The sequence below is a fragment of the Acomys russatus genome, chromosome 27 (genome assembly GCF_903995435.1).
Source record: "Acomys russatus chromosome 27, mAcoRus1.1, whole genome shotgun sequence".
NCBI classification, from domain to species: Eukaryota; Metazoa; Chordata; class Mammalia; order Rodentia; family Muridae; genus Acomys; species Acomys russatus.
In genome coordinates, this window is record NC_067163.1 from 21,487,834 (window position 1) to 21,507,671 (window position 19,838).

Sequence of the window (19,838 nt, forward strand, 5' to 3'; positions counted from 1 at the left end):
GGTGGCACGAGCCTTTAACCCCAACACTCAGGAGTCAGAGTCAGGTAGATCTCTGTAAGGCCTAGGCAGCACGACAAACCCTGTATAGACACCACCCCCCAAATAAGTAAAAAACAAAATATGCACCCGCCAAACCTTCTGTAAGAGCTAGAATTCTAAAATAAATAAATAAATCTGGAATTCTCACACAATATCAAGAAGCCAAGATCCGAAGTGTGGCCAGGACAGTGACCTACATTTGCGGGCAATGAACCAAAAGCTAGCACATGGATCCTCTTTAAGTTCAACGTCAGACGGGTAATGTGCCCACGTCGTAACAAGGTTTAGTGGGCGGCACATGTCACGCAGAGGCGTGAATACCCAATCATCACGCTTATGAACCAAAAAAGGATCGGTGCTTTGCCTTCGTGGGGAAGAATCAAGTATGTCCTACCAGTTTAACAGAGAGGGTGACTAACATAATGCAGTTCTACTTAGTTTTTAACATACAAAATCTCGTACAATTATAAACTTTTGATGACACTTTTTGAGCATTCCCTTGTTTCTGCTCTAGCCAATGAAACCAGAAGCAAAATTGGTGCGCGGACGCTTAATCATGCAAATATATTCTTCATAGCTCCACCTTTTTTACGCGTTCCCTCTGTCGGGCTGTTCGTTGCTTTTCGGCTTGTAAGTCGTAAAAAAAAGCGTTGCGGTTCCACTGGCGGAAGTTAATTTTGCACTTTACGGCAAGAGTATAGGCGGGGCCGGAAATTGCTGGGTGCAGCCCCTAGCTGTTCGGGAAAAGCTATAGGTACTGGGAACTTTGCTGGTGTTATGGCTCAGTAGTTTATCTTTAAAACTAGCTTTTTGTTGTTGTCGTTGTTCTTGAGTCTTCAGAAAGACAAATTTGTCCACATGTTAGAGGTTTGAGTCTCTCAACATAGCAAGGTCCCTTCTTACACCCACTTAACCCGGCCCCACTCGATCCTTGTCGCTTGACAGTTCGCCTCTTCACTGCGTATGGTTTTGGGTCTGTTCGTTGGAGGGGGGCTCATAGGCTCGGGGCGATCTTCCCTCTGAGGCTCCAGACCCCTCCCCGATTTGGTCTCCGTCCCCGCAGGGAATTCAGCCCACCCGGGTGCGGTTAGGAATGAAGCTTGACAGCGCTGGAGAGGAGACACCGGACGGCCCGACGCCGCCCTCGGAGGGGTCTCCCTCCACCCTCGGACAAGCCTTCTCCAAAATTCTCTACGGTCTCAGCTGCCAAGAGTCAGGGCAGAGCAACGCCAGAAATGCCATTCTCAAAGACCTGGGCGCTTTAGTAGAAGCCGCCGAATGCGACACGTTGTTTGAGGGGAGCGGGAGTGACGAGCCGCTCCGGGGGATGCCGGGGATGCCGGAGATCCTGGGGCAGGTGGCGAAAGCCCTGGAGAAGTTGGCGGCCCCACCCAAGGAGAAGACGGCTGGAGGAGGCGACGGGCATTCCGAAGTGCCTGAGAAGGCAGCGGAAGTTGGGTTACTATTTCTTAAGCTGCTGGGGAAGGTTGAAACTGCTAAGAGTTCTTCTCCCCTCTGCCCTGCGTGGAAGATAGGCCTCTGCCACTTGGCAGGACCCATGTATATTTTTGCCATCACACACAGACTGAAGCAGCCATGGACCAGCCCAAGATCTCAGCGTGTTGCTGGTGAGGTGCTATCCTTACTGCTTCGAGTTACTGAGTGCAGTTCTCTGCCAGGATTCCTGTGCGGAGGAAATGAAGATGATCGAGGGAGATTTGCTCTGGTCTTGGGGCTTCTTAAACCCCATTTAAATAAGTGAGTATTGTACTGTACTTTTTTCACCATTATTAGGCGGATAAGGATGTTGGCCTAACAGATCTCTTAAGGCCCAGACCTGGTCTGACTTGCTAGAAATGAGTTAATCAGATAGAAGCACATTTGAGATGAGAGCTGAAGTCTTCTACATTTTCTGCCTGGAGAAATTGGAAATTCTGACAGTAGACATGGAAATTGGGAATTCTGTCCCATTTGTATGGAATTGAGTATCTTATGCTAAGTACCCTTGGGTATTTGGACAGGATTCAGTCTTTCAGCTTGAATTTAAATACAGGGACGTCTAACTTGTTCATAATTATTAGGTAAGGGTGATTATTCTCTAAGGAATGAAATAATGAAATGCTTTGTAAGAAGTGGATTAAATTAGATTGCTTCTAGCTAAAGTACTTGCGGTGGGTTTTTGTTTGTTTGTTTGTTTTGTTTTGTTTATCTTCAAGACAGGGTTTCTTTGGTTGTACTCTGCCTGTCCTGGATCTTGCATGGCAGACTAGGCTGGCCTTGAACTCACAGAGATCTGCTTGCCTCTGCCTCCTATGGGCTGGGAATAAAGGCGAGTACCACCACAGCTGGCTTGCTATGGGTTTTGACTTGCTACTTTCAGTGGTTTTGTTAGGCAGGTTTTAAGTTTAGTTATCTATTTCTGTTTTTATTTACTTAGTTTTGAAATAGTCTCACTGTGTAGCCCTGACTGCCCTGGAATTCTTACGTAAACTAGGCTGGCATGGAACTACAGGCCTGGTCTGCCACTGATTTTTGTGTATGCCACCACATCTGTTCTAGGTGGATTTAAAAAAAAAAAGATTTTGTTATTTTTACTTATGTGTAGGTAGGTGTGTGTCTGCATGAGAGTGCAGATGCCTGAGGAGGCCAGAGGCATCTGGTCCCCTGGAGCTGGACTCACATATTATTGTGAGCTACTTGACCTGGTTGCTAGGATCTCAGTTTGGATGCTTTGGAGGAGCAGGGAGTGCTCTTGACCGCTGACTGAACCTTCCCTCTGGCCCCTTCAGGAAGGTTTTCATGTAGCCATGGATGATGATGGCTCTGAATTTGTGCTTCTGCTTCCAAGTGCTGGGCTTACAGGCAAGTGCTGAGATTGCATGTGTGCCCCACAGGCAGGCCTCGTCCTGCCTGCTGTATGCACTGCCTTGGATTGAGCCCAGGGTGTTGTGCATGTTAGGCAAGCACCCTACCACCTGAGCTAGACCCCCAGTCCTCTGGTACCAGAATGACGAGATGAAATAATCTTGGCGTTAAAAAACTTTGAAACTACTGCCTCTTTCTTTTTTAAAGACATGCACATTTACAGGCTGGCTTGGGACTCTCTATGTAGTCCACATTGGCCTCAACCATGAGAGATCCTCCTGCCTCAGCTTCCTCAAAACTTAGATTAACAGAGGTGCAGCACTGTGCCTAGTTTAGTGCCTCTGTATTGTTCTGAGTAGGACCGGGTCAGATAGCATCCATGAATCTTGTTTTGTTATTTGTAACTAAAGGCAATATACCTCTTATACAGTTATTGTTTTGAGGATGTTGAGCCAGATATTCAAACTCCTTTTCTAAACTGAGTTGGTGCTCGTGTACTGATTTGTTTATTCCTTCCACCCTGTAGTGGTTAGACACCTTTATTCTCCTCTCTCTCTTCTCATCACATTTTACATCATCCACCAACATGACTACCACTGACCCCTTAGGTTGTTTACATCGCTGTAGTTATGAATGGCTGCTATTCATTGGATAAGCTTGTATTACCCAGTGTTTGGGCAATTGCTAAGTTATGTATATAATATAAATCAAATCATAAAATATATTTGGAAAAAATCAAGAGTCACATAGGAGATATACATACATGCATGCATATATATGTATGAAATGTGTTAAAGAAAAAATAAAAGGAACAACTCTGGTTAAGCTTGAAATGGTTTCTTTTGCTAACGCCTTATCATTTTATTTAGTGAGGTTTTCATGTGTTCTTTCAGAGAATCCTGGAAGAATAATCCTGCTGTCAAACATGTTTTCTCGTGGACTCTCCAGCAAGTCACCCAGCCCTGGCTGAGCGAGCATCTAGAAAAGATACTCCCCCCGTCTTTGCTCATCTCAGATGATTATCAAACTGAGAATAAAATCCTCGGTGTGCAGTGCCTTCATCACATTGTGCTTAATGTGGTAAGCACCTCGGCTCTGGCCTGACCGATGGCCAGACTGGTTACTCATGGCTGCTCTTCATGTCTGGTCTATTTGCTTTATGCTTATGTCTTTGTAAGTAGCTTTCTTTTCATATTAAGTTACTTAATTAACTTAGCTATATTTTTCTCAACATATATATTTTTCTGTCCTAGCCTAGTAGTAATAGTATCTCATTGGTAATATAATAAATAAGAAGGCAATTTTTAGAAGAAACAAGATCATGTTTTATCATAAAAATGTGAAAAAAAAGCAGAAACAAACCTATAGAAATTATTTGTACACATACATGTATGTATTAGCAGGTAACTTTTGATTTTGTTTTTGCTTTTTAAACAGGGTTTCTCTGTGTAGCCTTGGCTGTCCTGGACTTGCTTTGTAGACCAGGCAGGCCTTGAACTCATATTGATCTGCCTGCCTCTGCCTCCCGAGCATGTGCGCCACCATGCCTGGCCTTAGTAGGTAACTTTTTTTTTCCTTGTTTTTTCTTTTTTCTTTTTAAGATTTATTTATTATCTGTCATCTTGTACACCTGTGTTCCAGAGGAGAGCACTAGATGTCTTTATAGATGGTTGTGAGCCACCATGTGGTTGCTGGGAATTGAACTCAGGACCTCTGGAAGAGCAGACAGTGCTGCTAACCACTGAGCCACTTCTCCAGCCTTTTTTTTTTTTTTTTTTTTTTTTTTTTTTAAAGTTTAATTATCTATTATTCATACAGTATTCTGCCTGCATGTGAGCCAGCAGGCCAGAAGAGGGCATCATATCATGTTATAGATGGTTGGGAGCCATCATGTGGTTGCTGGGAATTGAACTCAGGACCTTCAGAAGAACAGCCAATGCTCTTAACCTCTGAGCCATCTCTTCAGCCCCCCCCCCCCTTTTTCTTTTTAAAGATTTATTTATTATGTATACAGTGCTGTCTGCATGTACACCTCCAGGTCAGCAAAAGGTATCAAATCACATTATAGATGGTTGTGAGCCACCATATGGTTGCTGGGAATTAAACTCATGACCTCTGCAAGAGCAGTCAGTGCTCTTAACTGCTGAGCCATCTCTCCAGCCTAGCAGGTAACTTTCAAGTTAAATCACACACAAACACACACACACACACACACACACACAACTCAAAAGAGGTCATACCAAAATGTACAAGTGTTACTGAAGGGGACTTTTCTTTTTTTTTTTTTTTTTTTTTTTTTTTTTTTGGTGTTTTTGAGACAGGGTCTCTCTGTGTAGCCTTGACTGTCCTAGACTCGCTTTGTAGACCAGGCTGGCCTCGAACTCACAGAGATCCACCTGCCTCTGCCTCCCGAGTGCTGGGATTAAAGGGGCGTGCCACTATGCCTGGCCGAAGGGGACTTTTCTTAAGCTTCTGTATTATGGAACTTTTTACATGCTTGCAGAAGTAGAAGGGCTTACTGAATACCCATGTGCTCATAGCTAATTAAAACTTTGGCCACTTTTGGGAAACTTAACTGGCTAATCTGTGTGTTTGCAGCCAGCTGCTGATTTGCTGCAGTACAACAGAGCCCAGGTCCTATACCACGCCCTTTTCAATCACCTGTACATGCCAGAGCACCAACTCATCCAGGTACGGTAAGATTTACTCCTAACTGACTGGGCCCTGCTGTGAGTAGGAGGTGCTATCATGTAAGCAGGGGCAGTTTAGGGCTGTTTTTCCCTTGGAAAGTGAGGGCACCTGAAAGCTGCTGCCTAGCTGAAAGCATCACAGAACAACTCGGTTTTATCTGCATGTATGTCAACTACGTGCCACTTGGGGGTATGTCTGTTTTCATTAAATTAAATGTACTTCCTCTGTGCTGCTCCGACTCAACACATGTGTTTGAAATCCCTTGTTTGTAGACACTTAGTGTCATTATTCCAGCCAGCAGGCATCAACTGATATCTATTATGTGTCTGTGGTAGCTTCCAAGAGTAAGTGACTCAAAGTGTTTCTGGCATGAAATTCCTTGGAAGACATTAATGTAAATATACGCCTGTATACCTATATCTCTGTATGTACAACATACCAGTAGCTATATTACCAGAGCTGTAGTGTGTGACCAGCAGCAATAGGCAACTAGTGAGGTTGAACATGGCTTTAGAAAGCTGTGGGAATGATGGGATAGGTGTTTATGAATGGCAAAAAGCAGAACAACACTATAAAGACAGAAGAAACAAGCTATAGGAAGTTTCAAGTAGGAACATCCTGTTTCCCTTTGTGCTGGATTGAATCCCAGCCCTCATCCATGCAAGGCAAGTGCATACATGGGTTTCGTTTTTGTAACAGGGACTAATTTTAGCCCAGACTGTCTGGACCTTGCAGTGACCCTGGTTGCTAAGTGCTGGGATGGCGATGCACAACACCATCTTGCTCCTTCTTGTTCCTCTTTGCTTCTTTTTTGTGCTTCCAGTACCTCTAATATTTTTGGTACTGACAATCCAGTTATTATAAGATGGAAAATGTATTACGAGGTAGACAAAGGAGATTTTAAAAATCAAGCAGAAAACTGAGATCCCCGAGTGCTGAATGGGAATGCTTAGGCACCGTAACTTCAGATAAAGAAGTTTGGACCATCTTAGATTCTGTGAAGCAGTTTGATGTAAAGTCCCCGTAGCTATCATGTGTCACTAAGTCTAGGGATGATAGACCTAGATTTCTAAAGCCTGGGTTAAGGCCCGACCTTGGCCATTCTTTCCATTTCACACACTAGTAAACAGCAGTTCTAGAGAGGAAGTTTGAAAGCTTGCAATAGTATGTACCTTGTACATACCTTGTACATTACTTACAGGGATCTTTTAGAATCCTTTGATGTGCCCTGGGGACAGCAGGTTAATAAAGATGTTAGAAGTCAGGAATTCTGTGAATGCAAGTGAATAAATACGGTCTTTTCGTTCTTTTCTCCTAGGCTGTCCTCCTGTGCCTCCTAGATTTATTCCCTGTCCTAGAGAAAGCTCTGCACTGGAAGGGAGATGCAGCCGGAGCCACTACACACTGTCATGAGGTACTCCAATTGATCCTCACCCACATGGAGCCAGAGCACCGCCTTCTCTTACGTAGGACTTACGCCAGAAATCTGCCAGCTTTCGTGAAGAAGTGAGTGCCTGGGCCTCTGCTCTCATCCCATACCCCATGGTCAACTTAGCATCACATTCTCTCTTATTCTTAGGTTGGGGATCCTAACTGTCCGGCACTTAAAGAGGATGGAGCAAGTTATCCTTGGCTATCTGGAGGTTTATGATGGACCAGAAGAGGAAACTAGATTGAAGATACTGGAAACCCTGAAGCTTGTCATGCAGTATACTTGGCCCAGGTATAGTATCCAAGCTGACAGATGAGCTAAAAGGCCATGCTTCAGCTAACTTTCTCTTTAGAACTTGTCCAGATGAAAATATTCAGGATATTTTTTGAGTAAACCCTTATATTTTCTTCTTCTAGGATACACAGCTACTTCAGATGTTCATATTTGAACCCCTTTTGTCACAATGAAATCACTTCTCTTTCTTAAAAGTTCTAAGGCCGGGTACTGTGGCACAGCCAGCACTCAGGAGGCAGAGGCCAGCCAGGGCTACATAGACCCCCATCTCAGAAAAAGAACGAGGGAAGAAGGGAGGGGGAAGAGGAGAGAAAGAGACACGGACGGAGGCAGGAGAGACAGAGATGGGAGGGAGGCAGGCAGGAAGGCAAAAAAACCCCACACAAAACAACAAATTTTATGGTCATGTTAAGTTGGGAAACCTTGTAGATTGTCTTGCTTCTGTTGTTGTGATAAGATACCATGACCAAGGCAATGTACAGGAGAAAGTTTATTTTGGGCTTATAGTTTCAGAGGATTAGAGTCCGTGACCGTCAAGTCAGGGAGCATGGCAGCAGACAGTCATGTATGACTATGGGGTAGTAGCTGAAAGCTTACATCTTGAGACACAAAGGATAAAGGAAAAGAGAGCTGAGATTGAAATGGACTTAAAATCTTCAAGCTCACCCCTACCGCCACACCTAATCCTTCCCAAACAGTTCCACCAGCTGGGACCAAGTATTCAAACATGAGCCCACGAGGTCCATTCTCATTCAGCACACCACACAGATGGCCTGTCCTTCCAGACTAACTTCTAGCAAAATACCAAAGGCTGAAGGTAGAGTTAAGTGGAGAGCACTTGCCTAGTATGAACAAGCACGTAGGCTTGATCCTTGCACTGGTCCTCCCGCAAAGGCTACTTAGAAGTGCTTCAGTAGGCATGTCTAACTGTTCATCCCATAGGGCCTCAGTCTAGCTGAGAATGGAGTGCTCAAGGCCCACCATACAGCCTTTGCAGAGTGTGCTTAGATTGCTAACTTAGAATATGCTTAGTTAGAAGACATTCTGTATATGGCCAGGAGTAAACTAGAACCTGAACTGCCTAGTCATCTAACAGCTTTCTTACATCAATGGAAGGGTTAACTTAGCCAGAAAATGCAGAGCCCCAAGAGTCTTGTTTTGGAATGTATTCTCTTTCTTATAAATATGCCAGGAATCAAGAAACTCCCCGGTGACACTCTTAGTCCCGTTTGTAACTATATTACATTTCATCATCTATTATCTCTGCCCCCACTAAACTATAGGAACATAGACCACATCTATTATGTACCCCTAGAGAACAAATAGCGGACAAATGAAAGTAAGCTCTTTATAGGGTAAGGTTCCAAGGAGAAGGGAAGTGAAGCAATGTAGAGCGCTCAGGGTGGGAGCATGTCTGTCTCCGCAGAGGCAGGCAGGGCATGGGAAGCGGTGGACACCGCAGACCACAGTCAATGGTTAGAGCAATACAAGCCATAGGGAAACCGAACGATCTTGAGGTGAAGGGATGGAAAAGCAGCTGGTCACAGCTCTATCCAGAAATATGGTTTGCTTCTATTTTTTCCACACTGTATGTTATTTTCTGCCTTTCCTTAAAGTCTAGTTCATAAAACTTACCAAGTTAAAGTTATAACTTAATGGCATGGTATACAGTCAGAATGTCAGGTAAGGAATACTGTGTCCATTTCACCAAAAGGATTAAAGACTTAGAGCGTTAATAAGAGTAGGCTGGAGTTATGAGCAAGCAGGGAGCCCACGTCTGAGTTCTTACTGACTCTTCAATACTACCAGTCACCCTTATTTTTTTTTTTTTGCTCTGTAGTAAAACTCAGGCTCTAGATGCCCCTGGCTCTGCACCCTAACTACGGGGTTATGAGCACACACCACCCCCAGCCTCACTTTGTTCTTGATGTCCAGGCATACAGTTACATGACTGGACCATCTCCTCTTTGCTCAAAAATAGAAGCCAACAGGAGGTGCTGGCGCCCTCATCCTCAGCCCATGCTGGCCCAGTTTATAGGAAGAGACTCAAGCTTTGGCAGGAAAGCAAGTTGAGTTTTGTTGTTGGTTTTTACCAGGGTCTCCCTGCAGTCTTCCTGGCTGCTCTGAAACTCTCCTGACTGGCACAGAGTTCTTGAACAACTGTGTATACACAGGCAGACAGCTGTGGAAATAATAGAACTTTGAGGCTGTCTGCAGTCTTGTCTTTGGTCCTGTTTTCAGCTCTGTCATAGCAAATCATTTGACTTCAGTTTTCCCATGTCTGGACCAAGTTTCGTCCAAGTTTAACATTGCAGTTTGGATCATGAGGTTTTTCTTTCCGATTCCAGAATTTCCTGCAGAGTTGTGGTCTTACTGAAGGCTCTCCTGAAACTCATATGTGATGTAGCAAGGGACACGAGCCTAACACCTGAGGCCACTAAGAGTGCCCTGCTCAAGGAAGCCACAGACTGCCTGATTCTCCTGGACCACTGCTCTCAGGGGCAGGTAAAGGTAAGGCTATCTGCTCTTGGTCTCAGGTGGCCTTGTTCCGAGGCAACACCAGTGATTGACTGTAATTCACTACTTGTAGGCCCAGCCAGGTTTGGATATGAATGTGGAAGGTGTTAGGTCCCAACTTCAGTACTCTCTAGTCTTGCATTGCTTGTTCAAAACCTTATCCTACTTTGGTGCTAGGGCCGAGCTGTTAATTCTATTCAAAACCATTTAGAGCAAAAGGAGAATCAGATGTGAGTGGCATTCACAATAAGCAAGGTTTTATGAAATTCTGTTTTAAGCTTGACGGTGTTAGGGAGGTATCTTAAAGTTCTGTTGTAGACTTTGAATTAAAACCAGTACCGACAAAGCCCCTCAAAATAGAGGCTGTAAGCTATCAAGGAGTAAGACTGTAACTGACATACTAGAATGTTCCCATGATGGGAGGGTGGGCACCTCCTACAAGTCTGTCCATATTTTTATCTGTGCTTGTACAGGTTAGGGCAACTTAGGGCATGATCCCTCCAGCACAGTCCCCACTTTTTCTTTTAATACAGAATCTCTCACTGACAAGGAACTCTTTAGGCAGGCTTGTCTGGCTCGCAAGCCAAGTAAACCCAAGTAAGCCTCTGTCTCCTCCTCCCCTGTACTAAGAGGTTACTGGTGTAGATTCTCACTGATGACATGATTTTTAAAACACGGGATTGAACTCAGGTCCTCTTGCTCATCCCACTGAGTTATCTCTCTAGGAGATAAGTGTTTTAACAGGAAACTCTTCCATTGGTTTCATAGTCCACAAAATTCTCGACCATAGCTTTTGTTATCTATGTGTATTTACATATAATTAATTATAAGACTGACTTCTCATTTTTAACACAATTAGAAATCTCCAATTTAAAGAGTGCTGTGCATTCTCACTTTTCAGTATGTGAAGAGTGAAGGCAATGGGGAAACAGGCTTTACAAATTAATGCCTGTTTTGTTTCGTGTTTCAGGGCCTTCTGGCTAAAATTGTCCTGTCCTGTGAAGACAACACAGTGGTGAGCTGCATCAGGCAAGTGCAGCAGGACTCTGCAGAGGCTCCGTGCCATGGCACGTAAGATGACCGGACAGCGGGAAAGGCTGCTGTTCCTATCCCTGATCCTATGGATGGAGCTAAGGGGGAAAGAATTCTATTTTTGTACTAAAAAATTTAAGTTGAAACTTTTGTCTCCTCCAGTTTATCCTCATAAGAGAAACTAAACAAGGAAAAAAAGAAAAAAAGGAAAGAAACGGTGACATTTCTAAGTAAAAGTTGAGGGGGGGGGGGCTGGAAATATTTACAGACAGTGTCATTCCAGCTCCAGGAACTCATCCATAGGCTCCTTGGATGTTCCAGCACGTGTTACAAAAATACTTCTTACAATCTAAGGCTCTTTCCCACTCACTCCAGAGTTTTTGCTCCACTGAAGTGACATAAATATAAACAATATAAATACTGTATGAAATATAACACAAAGAACACAGTTGGAAGTGTTGACTTTCAGAAAAAATGTCATGGGAACTCATGTGGTTTTGGCTTTGGCCGTGGGCTCTGTCTCATACTCTATTTCCACATAGGCCCGTTTTTTCCGCAAAGGTCCTTTCAGGGGTGCTTTGCCTTTGTGCTTGGCCTTAACTTCTTCTTCACTGGAGGATTCATCCTGTTCTTCATCAGTGTCAGCATTCAACTTATCCATATCCTAATATGTAGAGACAGAGGTCAGATAGGAAAAGTGCCAGGTTTTCCCAAACTGCTCACCCAGTTCAGTCAGTACACACCACAGCGTTCATCTGCTCACTGTGTTCAAATCCCCTCGCCGTGCCCCCTTTTGCTGCAGGCCCCAAGACATTCTCTGTCACAGAGCTCACCTCAAAGTCACTCAGGTCACTCTCATCTACCTCATCATCTTCTACAAACTCTCTTTTTCCTACATCCTAAAAAAACAGAAACAACAACAACAAAAAACAGTGGGTTAGAGAAAAAGACAATGAAGGTCCACTTTAGACATCTGGTTTTACTTCTTTTAATAAGTGATTCAGCCTACATACTCAGCCACTAAAGTCTTCTACTCTGAAATTCAACATTTAGAAATCAAAAAGAAAAATTAGGGACGTAAAAGTCAACAAAGTTTTTTGCCAGAGCCCTGCTAAACCAAAGTTAATCATCATATGATACAAAGGGGGGGGGGGATAGGACAGAGATAATGCTGCCTGGGAATTATAAGAGAACATGTCATCTGCAGGCTACTGTGCTTCAAAACAAGACAAACTGGGGCCGGGCGGTGGTGGCACACGCCTTTAATCCCAGCACTTGGGAGGCAGAGGCAGGTGGATCACTGAGTTCGAGGCCAGCCTGGTCTACAGAGTGTGAGTTCCAGGACAGCCAAGTCTACATGGAAAAACCCTGTCTCGAAAAGCAAAAACAAGACAAAGCATACTCACCTCTTCATCTTCCTCCTCATCTTCTTCTTCATCTTCAGAGTCACTCTCTGCTTCCTGTTTCTCTAGGGCCTTGTCAAAGGCATGGATGGGGAAATTGTAGATGTCTCCATACTGAAGAACAAACATAGACCACCTTCAGCTATGCTGACGCATCACGCTTTTCAAAGCTCCTCTGTTCTACAAGCATATTATTTACCCCTAGTAAGAAAACCGTGAGGAACAATATTCCCATATGCTTTTCCAGCGTAGCTACAGTATGTTTTTGACAGTTATCAATCAGTGGTTGGTATTAAAAAGATAGCTTCTCAGGAGGAGAGAAACAAGCCATTTCAAACTTATTTGTTTATGAAACCACATGAATTGCAACATATCTAACTTGGCTTAGAAGGAGAAATAACACATTTTAATCACCTTCTTATCTTTGGCTAAGTGATATTTGCCAAAAGGCACAGAAGCAATAGTGATGTTTTTGAAAAAAAGAGACTTAATAGGTTAAAGAAATACAAAGTAGCAAAACCTCTAGGCATGGGGACTGGGAGTGGAGCTCATTTGGTACTTGTCTAGCACATGAGTTCCCGGGTCCAACCCCCAACATCACATACACCTGGCATGGTGATAAATCCAGCACACGGGAGGTTGGAGGACCAAGAATTCAGACTCATCTTTTGCTACATAGTGAATCCAGGACCAGTCTGGGATATCATTACATATGGCCTCAAACCAACAAAAGAAAACTACAGGGAGTAGAGGAGGTGCCACAGTGAGTGGAGTGCTGAGTGAATGTTTACTGTTGGCGTGGCACAGCCATGCCAGGGACCCCGGAGCCTCAAACCCATGAAGGAATGGAAAGGCCTTCTTCCCAGGGTGAGGCTCAAAGAGGGATGGCAAAGCCATCCTCTGGTCTGAGTGCAAGTGTTGACAGTGTGTGCAAAAAATGTTAATCATAGATCAGCCTCCCCTACTATTTATGGCTGAAAGATGTTCCCACTAGAGACACTGCTACCGAGACTGGCTAGACCTGTCCCCTTGGTCCACTGTACACCATAAACCCTGTCTCCTTCTTTGTCTATAACCCCACACCCAGCCAGGTGTGGTGGTGCACACCTGTAATCCCAGCACTCGGAGAGGCAGAGACAGGCCCAAGCTACACAGAGAAACCTATCTGGACAAACAAACAAAAGGCTGGGCGGTGGTGCGCATGCCTTTAATCCCAGCACTCAGGAGGCAGAGGCAGGCGGATCACTGTGAGTTCCAGGCCAGCCTGGTCTACAAAGCGAGTCCAGGACAGCCAAGGCTACACAGAGAAACCCTGACCCGAAACCCCCCCTCCCCCAAAAAAGGGACTTTATGATGTTTTTATACAGAACTGATGAGCTTAGAAACATCAGCTGACAATAAGGGTAAATGGGGAAAGTCTCATCAGGAATATAGACCTACATGTTTTATTCTACTTACAAATTAGGGTGGGAAGGCTATTTGTGACATGTTTAAAAATAAATGCATTTTCCATATTTCCTAGCATGTTCTACTACTTAAGAAAACACTTGTCCCGCAACTCCTAGCTTTCTCACCGTATCTTGTTTCAGTCGCTCCAATAATTCCTTCTCAATGGCATTGTCCAGCTGGGCAGCTATTAATGCTTTTTCCTATAATAAAAAGAGCAAATCCAATATTCCATTAGGATTCATTTTCTAGCCTGTACAAATGGAATTGCCAATTTTTACTAACAGTGTGATGTGCTTATGTCCTACTTGCTTCCACTGAGGCTTTTGCCTAACGAGATACATTTCTTTTTTCTCTCCCACAAAGCCTCTTGGGAACCTTCTCTTACAGCCTGAGCAATAGCATTCTGAATTTCCAATGAGCCCCTGATATACTATCAACTTACATACATTTAAGAACATCAGATGTGCTGAGGGAGATGGCCCAGCTGGTGAAATGCTTGACTTGCAAATATGAGGACCTGAGTCTGGACTTCCAGAACCTATGCAGAAAACCAGGCACAACGGCTCACATTTGTAATGATGCTAATAGCAAGAGGAGGCAGAGATAGATGGGTCCCTGGAAACGAGAGGGAAAGGTCCTGGCCTACAGAGGACAAGTGTCACTAAAAAAATCTTCTCTCAAACAAAAAGCAGGAAGAGCCTGAGGACTGTCACCCAAGACTTCGAGTGCATGCTATGCCATCCATGCATATGTGTACTGCATACATACTAAATAAATATAAGAGGATAAAGAACTGCACAAAATACTTTAGGTGAGAAGAGGAGGCCTCTTAGTTCACATGGAAAAGTGTACTTATTCTGAAATGTCTGCATGGATACCTGCTTGATTAGGGAATATGGAAACTCATTAGCTGGACTTGGACAAAAACAGGTACATAATTAGTGAAGAATAAAAATTCACAATGAGTAGACGGTGGTGGCGCACACCTATAATCCCAGCACTGCGAGGCAGACAGATCTCTCTAAGTTTGAGGCCAGCCTAGTCTATAAAGTGAGTCCAGGACATCCAAGGCTACACAGAGAAACCCTGTCTCGCAAAACCAACCACCACCACCACCACCAAAAATTCATGATGAATGGAATCTCCAGCATTTCTGCACGCTGGGATGCTGAGGAAGAGGGATCATAGAAGGCCAGCTGAGGTCATACAGCAAGATGCTATTTGTATACCAATGAAATGATAAATCTGAGACATTAAATGCAAACTGGAACTTGTCAGGAACAGCTGATTCTCAAGTGTAGGTGTTAAAGACTAATGAAGCTCAGCTCAACTCACTCAAGCATCGTAAGATGGACAGACAGACTACTCTACCCTCTGGACAAAAGCAAGATTCTGGAGCAGCCATCTTCTTGCACATCACCATCACCATCCTTTAGTACACAATCACCCGGTTTACTTCAGAGTTGCTTAATCTGAGACCAAAGTATGTCCAGCTTTTTTTTTTCTTTAAACCAACAATCTCACAATCAAATCCTTAAATTACTAAATAATATAACCAAATAGCCATAAGGCTACTTAAGACATTGTCTAAACTGCTGAAGGTAATATAATGTATGAGACAGGCAATGTCAAAAATCTAAAATATGAAATGTTTGACGTGAAGAATTTTAGACACAGAGTTGTCTAAGGTACTTTCTTTCTATTACACCCCAAACACCCCACAGTATCTAATTTTAGCCTTCAGTGAAAACCATAATAATCTGAAGATACGAAAGAGATCACCTATCATTGGAGATAAAACTATGCCATTAGTGACTCATTATTATGAATCTCAAGCACAAAACTCCTTTCTCACATGAAAATATAGACACTTTGTAAATATCAGAACAGTATGTTACCTCTCTTCGTTTTTCCCGTCGTTCAACTTTTTTACTCAAAGGAACAAGTTTCTTCCTAGCAGAAATCAAATACATTATTAGAAAATTCAGGTGCATCTTAAAGATGAAGAAATTAGAATTGATTTTGTGTAACTCAGCTCCATATAGTACATACCTTCTAGATATTCAGAGCTAGTTTAGCTCAGTGATGGAACATTGACCCAACACATGCAAGGCTCTAGGTTTGATCTGCATGTGCGCATGTGCATGATCGCACACACATACTTTCCTACAGTTTAATGGTATGAAAAGTCAGGAACCCAGGTGGGACTCTTAAAATCAATCAATCAATCTATCTATCTATCTAACTGTGGTGGTTGCTGGGACTTGAACTCAGAACCTCTGGAAGAGCAGCTAATGATGTTAACCACTGAGCCCCCTTGGCATGTATATTAATGTGGTCATTTTTGTTTTGCTCATGTTCATTACAGTAAGAGTAATGCTTCAATGAACTAAAAAACAAAAACAAAACAAAACAAACAAACCCTGGAATTTTTCTGAAAAAAGTTCAGAGGATCTTTATCGTTCTCTGCCAATCTCAATGAAAATGCCTTCATCCTCAGACTCCTTAAGAAGCTATTCTATTAGGCCTGTGGGCTCCACACCATTAAAGTAGCCTTCAATTACTCAAAGTGTAGTTCATACTCCTGCTAACCACATTTTAACACCATTTCAAAATCTTTAACTTCAGATTTTCTCAGGAACCTGCACAGAAAAATTTCCAAGTAGGCAGGGTTATCATATATTCTACTTTAAAGTCCTACAAAACCACTGGACATATCTTTCTAACCCAATGTGTTTTCTTGGCCTATTAAAAACACTAGTCACAGTTGAATTCAATAGAAAACACTGTAACATGTTTAGAAAACAGACAGAGTGAATAAAGGAATGAGCCCAGTACTTACTGTCGCTTCAGTGTAAGCTTTCTAATTCGAATCAGGTACTGGGTTATCTTGGTAAATCTCTGCTTACATTTGTGTCGAATGAAACGGGGCCAGTAAATTAAATTTTCATCTATTTGTTCCAGTGCTTTCTCATAGTTTTTACTAAGCCGGACCTGTGGAACAGAAAAGGGAAACTTGAAGGAGAAGGGTAAATCATGTTAGCTTTCCGTTGTTAGTACCTATGTGCCTAATGAGGATGGCTTCAAAGTCTAGAGATGCCCAAGGAAGAAGGAAACGTGGTGGTTTTGCTTTTGACCAATGGTCACTGCAGTTTTCTCAGAGTCTTACCCGTTCCCAGAGGCGGCGAGGGAAAGCTGCTCGCTCTATGACCTTCATGTACAGGTAGCACTGTCCTGCAGACAAGTTAAATAGCATTATTATTATTGACAGAAAGACTAGGAACATCCTCTCATAAAGTGTGCTGGAGCTTTCATACCTTTCTCTTCTTTGATGGTAGCATACTGACTATTTGCCAGAGGGCAGGATGACCGATTACACAGCCCAGTCAGACTATATTCATTTCTGCAAAAGCCCTGAGTCTTGGTTCTAGGATGCAAGGAAAGAAATGTTTAGAACCAAGTGGGCAACTAAATGCATTTAAATCTAGGCTACAATATACTCACCTTATTTTGAAAGAACAAAACTGTCTATTTCCTAGAGTATTCCAGATAACCTGCAAGACAAAGTAAAAGCCTTTTTGCTCTAGCCCCAAAGATGCTGTTTAATATGAAACGAGAAAGTGCTCTCTGGCTGCAAATGGCGCTCCATGGGTGAATTCTTGCCCAGCACATGCAAAGCAAGCCCTCACCTTAGTCTCCAGCACCACCAAAATCCCATCACAGAAGATGAGGACCATGGCGCAGCACAGGGCTGTAGTGCCTCAAAAGAGGACAGGGTCTTACAGAATGAAAAGAAGCAGTCGTCTTTTAATAAGCTTGACCTGTTTCCTTTACATGGTAACATGTATTCTTGTTTTTAAAAATGAAATAAAAACTCAACTATGCAAATGTGATAACCATACCCTATTTCTCAACAACAGGATTTCACTAATAGTTGGTAACTATTTCCCCAGAATTGTTTACATGCATACATTCTAACGTCTGTAGTATGCCTTGTGTATAGTTTTAACACATGAGTCCTATCACATATACCTTGGAACTTTCCCTTTTCACAGGTGTTCATTAGCCACTGTTAAAGGCTGCAGAGTACTAGATCCTTAGATATACATCCCACAACTTTACTACCTTTCACCACCTCTTACTAATTAATGTGTTCTTTATTCTAAAGCAGAAGCACTGGCATCTCTAAGCTCTGACTTCATAAACTCTCAGGTGTTTTTTGGATAAAAGTACAGTCCTTAAACACTGTACCTAGTTATGTGGAAAGTATATAAATGAGGCAGTCACTTTAAAAGCCATATATGGGTGTATGAGAGCATACAAATCTTTAGATGGACTGCCTTGAGAACTGAGAAAGACTCTAGAGCAATTACAGGAAAACAATGAAGAAGGGTCAGGACTAAAATACATGTTGGAGATTTAATAGGGTGAGGTAGGAAACAAGAAGAAATGAAACGGGAAAGTGGCTTGTGGCTTTTAAACATCATTTAGTCCGACCTCTTTCCTGGGCACCTGATTTGTCTGTGCATCCAGCTGCACACTTGGCCATCTCTAAAAGGGTCCCAATAATACCATGCCCGAATGCAACTCAGTCCCACATTCCTCTAAAAGAACACAACATTCTCCCCCAGTTCCCACTGTGGGAAAAACAAACTAAAAACATTTCCTTCCAAGATGTACCGGAGCTTGCCCTTTCTCAGCCTCGATTCCTTTAACACACCCCATCGCTGCCCTCTCAATCCCTCCCTTCCCTCCTCCAGTCTTTGTACTTTTACCATGCCTACCTTAAGTGGCTGGCCCCTTCCCAATTTTTTGGTCTTTATTCCAATGTCTGACAGGCCTATCTACGGTAGTTTCTCTTCACCACTCTTTTTTCCATTACTCCTCTTTTGTAGAACCATTTACCATGCAAACGCTTGTCTGTTTATTCTCCATCCCCAGAGTTCTCACGAGAGCAGAAGGGTGTTTTGCTTTTGTCTTGACTCGTTAACCACAGTGCCTACACATTGTTGAACTGCTAAGTACTTAAAACTCGTAGGATACTTCCGAAATTACGACTGGGGCACACTGAAGAGCAAGGTAAAGAAAAGCCTAACACAGGAAAAGTAGACCGAAAAGTACCGTTCATGTGTCGGCAGGATCCTTAAACATGAATTTTACACTTCGCATCTTTCCCTCTTTCCAAGTCCTGGGACAATTGCCCTTCAGATGGCAATTGGCACAAGGACATTTATTTACTGCTAAGCACTAGGCACTAAATAAGCCGATCCGGTGGGCTTGAAGTTGGGGTGTCCTGGCCTCTTAACCACACTGGGACGCTGATATAATAAACTCGAGTGGGAACCCACTTTCGAAATCCTGGTTCTTGAAGCCTCACAATCCAAGAAAACAGGAGACAAACGGACCAGCTGAGTATGCAGGTCTGAGTCCTAAGTGAGGGAAATGCTGCAACAAACCCCGGGGAGCCAGAGCAACAGATGGGAACTCACATCGTCCGACTGCATGGTGCCGGCGGGTCAGCACGCCGCGTTAGGCAGGATCAGAAAAGCAGACACGCTCCTTCCGGAGAGCTACTTCCGGAAAGCCTGGTCTAACCTATCGCGAGAAAGTCCCAATCTCGCGGAAGCCTGTGACGTCTCCTGGCGGACTGAGCGTGCGCGCTCCGGCGTTCGCCTGGTTCGGGGCGTGCTAGCCTCCTGCTTCCTTTGCCGTAGCGCATTCTGCTTGCTGTGTGTCTTTCTCTCTCTGGAGTGCTCGTCCCTAGGGTCTCCCGCCGTGACTGGCCGCGCTGGCTACTTATGTGGACTCGCCCCAAACCTCTAAGAACCCTGGCTCCTTCGTCCTCTCTAACTCAAGACACGCTCCCGAGGCCCCCATGTGCACGCGCGGAGACTTAATGCTAATACAGTCCCACTTCTGGGTTGTGGCCGCTAGCCTGTGTGGATTGAAGGTGTCAACTCTTAGCAACTTGCGAAAATTTCTCTAACAGCCATCTCCATTCTCACTTTGAAATACACACTGCAGCATTTTTTTTTTTTTTTCCGAGACAGAGTTTCTCTGTGTAGCCTTAGCTGCCCTGGACTCGCACTTTATTTTGTTTTGTTTTGTTTTTCGAG

General features: G+C 43.6%; 2 protein-coding genes and 1 non-coding gene across 4 annotated transcripts; 1 reads left to right on the forward strand and 2 right to left on the reverse strand.

Moving 5' to 3' along the window:
* Positions 1 to 287: 287 nt before the first annotated feature.
* On the reverse strand, positions 288 to 392 carry LOC127210370 (small nucleolar RNA U13). Its single transcript, XR_007833281.1, has one exon. It is a non-coding gene; the product is annotated as a small nucleolar RNA U13 (small nucleolar RNA).
* Positions 393 to 1,132: 740 nt separating this feature from the next.
* Positions 1,133 to 10,913, forward strand: Tti2 (TELO2 interacting protein 2). 2 transcript variants are annotated; one of them, XM_051169625.1, is made up of 7 exons: positions 1,133 to 1,797; positions 3,798 to 3,984; positions 5,503 to 5,595; positions 6,914 to 7,101; positions 7,175 to 7,318; positions 9,670 to 9,832; positions 10,809 to 10,913. In XM_051169625.1, exons 1-7 carry the CDS (start codon positions 1,133 to 1,135, stop codon positions 10,911 to 10,913), a joined length of 1,545 nt encoding a protein of 514 aa, XP_051025582.1. The 2 variants fall into 2 exon arrangements, with proteins under 2 accessions (XP_051025582.1, XP_051025581.1); XM_051169624.1 differs by lacking the exon at positions 10,809 to 10,913 and having other exon boundaries at positions 9,670 to 10,076.
* A 444-nt stretch (positions 10,914 to 11,357) lies between these two features.
* On the reverse strand, positions 11,358 to 19,302 carry Mak16 (MAK16 homolog). Its single transcript, XM_051169626.1, has 10 exons — positions 19,212 to 19,302; positions 17,227 to 17,276; positions 17,040 to 17,149; positions 16,892 to 16,956; positions 16,565 to 16,716; positions 15,621 to 15,675; positions 13,848 to 13,922; positions 12,277 to 12,387; positions 11,704 to 11,769; positions 11,358 to 11,534 (listed from the first exon to the last, which is right to left on the reverse strand). Exons 1-10 carry the CDS (start codon positions 19,224 to 19,226, stop codon positions 11,358 to 11,360), a joined length of 876 nt encoding a protein of 291 aa, XP_051025583.1. The 5' UTR covers positions 19,227 to 19,302.
* Between the last annotated feature and the right edge of the window lie 536 nt (positions 19,303 to 19,838).

Bases quoted from the DNA above. Each gene is read 5' to 3' on its own strand.
- Tti2 (XM_051169624.1), top strand. From the start codon at position 1,133: ATGAAGCTTGACAGCGCTGGAGAGGAGACACCGGACGGCCCGACGCCG. The intron at 1,798-3,797 runs GTGAGTATTGTA...GTGTTCTTTCAG, and splicing joins CTTAAACCCCATTTAAATAA to AGAATCCTGGAAGAATAATC. The intron at 5,596-6,913 runs GTACGGTAAGAT...CTTTTCTCCTAG, and splicing joins CAGAGCACCAACTCATCCAG to GCTGTCCTCCTGTGCCTCCT.
- Mak16 (XM_051169626.1), bottom strand. The intron at 16,717-16,891 runs GTAAGACTCTGA...TCTGTTCCACAG, and splicing joins CTCGCCGCCTCTGGGAACGG to GTCCGGCTTAGTAAAAACTA. The intron at 11,770-12,276 runs GTGAGTATGCTT...CTGTTTTTTTAG, and splicing joins ATGAGGAGGAAGATGAAGAG to GATGTAGGAAAAAGAGAGTT.